Here is a 4,844-nt window from a genome sequence, read left to right on the forward strand (position 1 = left end):
GCCTGTAGATTAGCATAAGTTATATATTTAAAATTCTGCGAAATTTTTTTTTACATACAGGCGTTTCTCGTTAACTCGTCGTACCTATAATCATTGCTGGTATGGCAATACCGGCTACAAGACCGATACCAACTGGTGCACCTACAAGCGTGCCAAGTTGCCAGAGAATTTTTTTCTTTCGAGACCATGGCTTTTTACCCCAAAATGTACAACCGGACGGACTAAAGAGAAACAATCAAATTGCACATAAGCTGTAATAATATTTATCACAATGGAAATCAAATATAACATTATATAATAAATTATTACAACCATTTCATAAAATCAATAGATTCGAAAGTTATTCAAAAACACTTCTCAAAAATTTGTTTATTTCAAATTAAATAAAAAATGTTGTTCTTTACCTTAGATAATGAAGATCGCTAATTTCTTTCATACAAAGCCAACAGAATTCTGCAGCACACATAGCACAGGTCATATGATTGCAACTTCCATCGTCCAATTTAAAAATAAGAACTTGACAGCGTGGACACGGTTTAATATCATCTCCTAATGAAATATGCAGTATTAATATGATTTATATGAGTTTCTATTACCTTACACCTATAATCTATAAATTTCATATTTTCAAAGTAATTATTTTGTGGTTACGTATACGTAACTTTCGTTTGTGTTAAATTAATTCTATAAGTACAAGATTTAAAAGAGAAACAAAGTAATATCTAAATTCATAAAGTTGGGAATTATAAAATAAAATTACGTACTGTGCTGCGAGTCACTTTGACTAAAACTAAGAGACGAACTGCGTTCGTAGTATTGCGAACGTTGAGCTCTAGCAGCATCACACGTTTGATTAGGATGCCATCGAGCTTTACAGTGATAACAAAAATAAGAATCACAACCTGGTCTTCCACACCGTAATTTTGGACACGAGGCACATCCCGCAGCAATAACAGCGAAACTACAATCTGGTGCTGGACACCATCTTGCATCTGGTTCTACTGCAAGGACTCGCCTCACCATAAAATCTTCATACTTTTCAAGTTGAACCGGGTTATTTAAAATCATTCGAATATCTGTAATATGACGATAATTCGATCAAATACTATTCTTTTATAACGGAGAAGTCAGCATTCGATAGTGATTATTGTTAAATATTAATTATTTTACTCACCATTTGGATGCAAAGGTTCAGAACATTCTGGACAAGCTATATTAACTCTAGACTCGGATATTTCAACTTTGAGATATTGTTGAAAACAATCGTAGCAACTTCTATGATGGCACGATTGTATTATAGGAAACAATTCTACTGGAAGTTCAGCTAAACACAAGGGGCACTCTATCAACCCATTTTCATTACTCTAAAATAAAAACAACGTATTTACGAATAACATATCACGAGTTTAATGACTTTTAATATTACTCGTTACACAGTAATTACAATACCAGTACACAATTTCAATTTTAATATTAAATGAACGATAAGTGTCACTGATAAGCCTTACCTTTCCTACAGTTGATAAAACAGACCCTTTACTGGAAGCTCTTTGTAAATCCACATTATTATATTGTAAATAGCTGGGGCCATTACTAACCTTGGCTTCACCTTTTTCAATATCTGACAATTTATTCAATGTATCCTTAGCTAAAACAGACGATTATAAAAACTGATTACTTATTGAGTCTTTTATTTTCCCCGATATTGAAAATATCATCGGGTAACGTTATTAAATAATAAAATTCAACACTTACATTTTGTATTACTAATGCCAGAAGCGGATGGCCTAGAAATACGCCGACCGATTAATGGACTTGTGTATAACAGTCTTCTTAGAGAGAAGCGTGGAATCAGTCTTCGAGGTCTGGAAGTTATGCCGCTGCTGCAACCTCCTGATCCAGCCTCAACGTCTTTAAGCATTCTTTGATACTAATCGATTCACCAATCTGTCATACTTGCCTCATAAGGCCAAGTACATCAGAAACAATTATAAAATGGTGTAACTATAAAAAGAAACAAGAAAAAAGAAGGTTATACAAAAACTAAATGATAAATTTCAACTTTTCTGCACTAACGAAAAAGATAAAACAACAACGATTAAAACGACAATAAAAAATATGATAATTATTATTAATATATATAGTGATCAATTTTATATTTGTAGGTGGACATAATTCGGTATTAGCTAGCCACTTTACATTTATTTCATTAAAACATTAGATAAATACAATTAGTTATTAAAATTAGTTTATTAATAAAGAATATTGCTGAAATATGTTTCAAAAAATTATAAAGCGTATCCATAATATAAAGAAATTTTCTCAGAAGATTTTATAAATTAAAATTCATTTTACCAATATAATAATGTTTAATAATAGATTGCTAATTAATCTTTATAAAAAATAAATATAAAATTATAGAAATAAATATTTAAAAAAGTACTTTCCTTTAACTAAAACAAGAGCAAAACTTAATTGAACGGTGATGTTCAATTGGAATGGTATTTATTTAAATTCAAACATCTTTCAAATATTTCTTATAAATTTACAAATAATTCAAATTTGTTACATCAATAAAATGTATTTAATTACATTTAAATTAAAATAATTATACTGAGAAATTCTTGATACACAATAATGTACATATACGTTAAGTACAAGACTATTTTTTTTTTTTAATTTTTACTGCATCGTTATAAAGTGCAAATTTTGTTTACCCCATACTTAAAGGACAATATTTATCATTTATAAAAAATTAATGATCACCTTAAGCTGTACTGCAATGCACAAGGAACAAGCTGGGTTTAATTTCCCGAAAAATAATCCTGTCCAAATAAAAATTTCGTCACCCATTAAAATACTTTTACGTCATTGTTTTCCAAATATTTTTCCAGTTTTCTAAACCGTCGAAAACACGCGAATAATAATAAAAAATTGTCGGACCACAGATCAAATAAAATAGAATAAACTTCACTCGTCCAAGACTCACCGAATGCACTTTACTTAATTTTTCTTTAACACAGAAATAGCAGCAGCAACAACAGCAGCGGTAACAGTATCAACACAATCAGTCAACAACTGAGAGCTCAAAAAACGTAAAGGACCCAGAAGGACAGACAAAAGCAAATGTTCCCGGAGATATTATATTCATGTGTGTCGGACAATACATAAATATATAATGTACTTCACTAATTTTTCGAGTGTTACAAGATATGTCACGACAATATATGAAGGCACAGTAAGAATAATAGCAGCAATAGCAGAAACGTACCTTCCTTCTCGCCGTCGTTATTGTCGTCTTTGTCGTCTTTGTCGTCGTCGTCGTCGTCGTCGTCGTTGCCGTCGTCGTCGTCGTCGTCGTCGTTACCGTCGTTGCCGTTACCGTTGCCGTTGTCGTTGTCGTTGTCGTTGTCGTGGTTGTCGAGTTGTCGCACACGTCGTTATCTATTTTCTCTCTCTCTCTCTCTCTCTCTCTCTCTCTCTCTCTCTCTATCTCTCTCTCTCACACCTCTTTTCTTTCTGTTACACTCCCTATCTCTCTCTCGATCTCTATTTCCCGTCTTGTTCACTCAATCTCCCTTTCTCTTTATTTCCTATCTATCTATCAAACTATCTATGCATATATATATATATATTTATATGTTGCGCGCCCGTGTATGCATGCATGCATGCATGCATGTGTGTGTGTGCGTGCGTGCGTGCGTGCGTGCGTGCGCGTGTGCGTGCGTGCGTGGATATGCATATACTCTTCTAACCATTTATTCATAAATGTATATATATATATATATATATATATATATATACGCATATATGTGTGTGCATGCATATGCACGCGTGTCTGTGTTGTGTGCCTGACTCTGCTCTCCTTCCCGAACAATTCATCTAAACGCCATGTCGATGCAGCAATAGGCGAACTTAGTTTCATAGGCCAAAAACGTATGATACGTACATCTTATATATACGTACATGCGTAACATCTACGTGACAATATTGAATACTGATGTTCCACTCTTGACGTTCGTCGGAAACCCAACCCAAAATACACACACATATCTATGCTTATCCACGTTACGGTTAGACAATGAAAATTATGTTGGCAGCAACGAACAATGACCATGAAAAATGTTGCAGATCAACTGCTGCCGTGACTAGAAATGATTGTATAAATCAAAAGGCCTGAGTCAGACTCGATTAAACGCCTCTAGCGGAAAAATACTGAAATCATTTGCATATGTTGAAATCGCGTTGAGCCGTGCAATGGACAATGATAAAAGAATATATATATATATATATATATATATATATGCATTAACATGTGTACATGCATATGTATATGCAGGCACATATACAATAATAAACTGATGCGAATAATATGATACGACATGATTCTAATATTTCCGAGTGTCAAGAGCTAAAAGTTTCTGATTTACAATTTTTTTGCTAACACAGCTCATAGTTTACAATAGATATTGAATCATTACTCGTACAATTATACTTCGTATAGAGTAAAATGTAATCGAAATTATGTGTCGTGCAATTATATTGAAAGCATGTGTATTAAATTATATTATCTTAAAACGATCGCAAGACATTTTATTATTAATTTTGACCGGATTTTGTAATACGTTTCCTAGAATAATTTCGTCTATTTCATATGAAATATTAATAAAGTATGAAAAAAAATAACTTATCTTAGTACATCAAAATATAAACTCTGGCAATTGTAAAATACAGTAATAAATGATTTTGGCTACTCGGTTTTATCAAAATTTGCATTAATTATAAAATACAGTTGATGTATCTCTATTATTATCTTTATCAATATTCTTTTATCGATAGTTTGG

The 4,844-nt window shown here is 32.4% G+C and overlaps 1 protein-coding gene across 1 annotated transcript in view; it reads right to left on the reverse strand.

Annotated features, from left to right (window-relative positions):
- The window catches only part of LOC105361798 (E3 ubiquitin-protein ligase RNF19A), an 18,634-nt gene extending 15,287 nt beyond the window's left edge, over window positions 1–3,347 (reverse strand). The window contains 8 exon segments of the mRNA XM_011499077.1: window positions 1–2; window positions 55–221; window positions 405–549; window positions 765–1,076; window positions 1,175–1,364; window positions 1,509–1,648; window positions 1,756–2,004; window positions 2,990–3,347. The exon segment at window positions 1–2 is cut by the window's left edge and continues 84 nt beyond it. Of these exon segments, the coding sequence (XP_011497379.1) occupies window positions 1–2; window positions 55–221; window positions 405–549; window positions 765–1,076; window positions 1,175–1,364; window positions 1,509–1,648; window positions 1,756–1,921 (1,122 nt within the window). The 5' untranslated portion in view covers window positions 1,922–2,004; window positions 2,990–3,347.
- Between the last annotated feature and the right edge of the window lie 1,497 nt (window positions 3,348–4,844).

The sequence above is a fragment of the Ceratosolen solmsi genome, unplaced genomic scaffold (assembly GCF_000503995.2).
Source record: "Ceratosolen solmsi marchali unplaced genomic scaffold, CerSol_1.0 scaffold2, whole genome shotgun sequence".
Taxonomy (NCBI): Eukaryota; Metazoa; Arthropoda; class Insecta; order Hymenoptera; family Agaonidae; genus Ceratosolen; species Ceratosolen solmsi.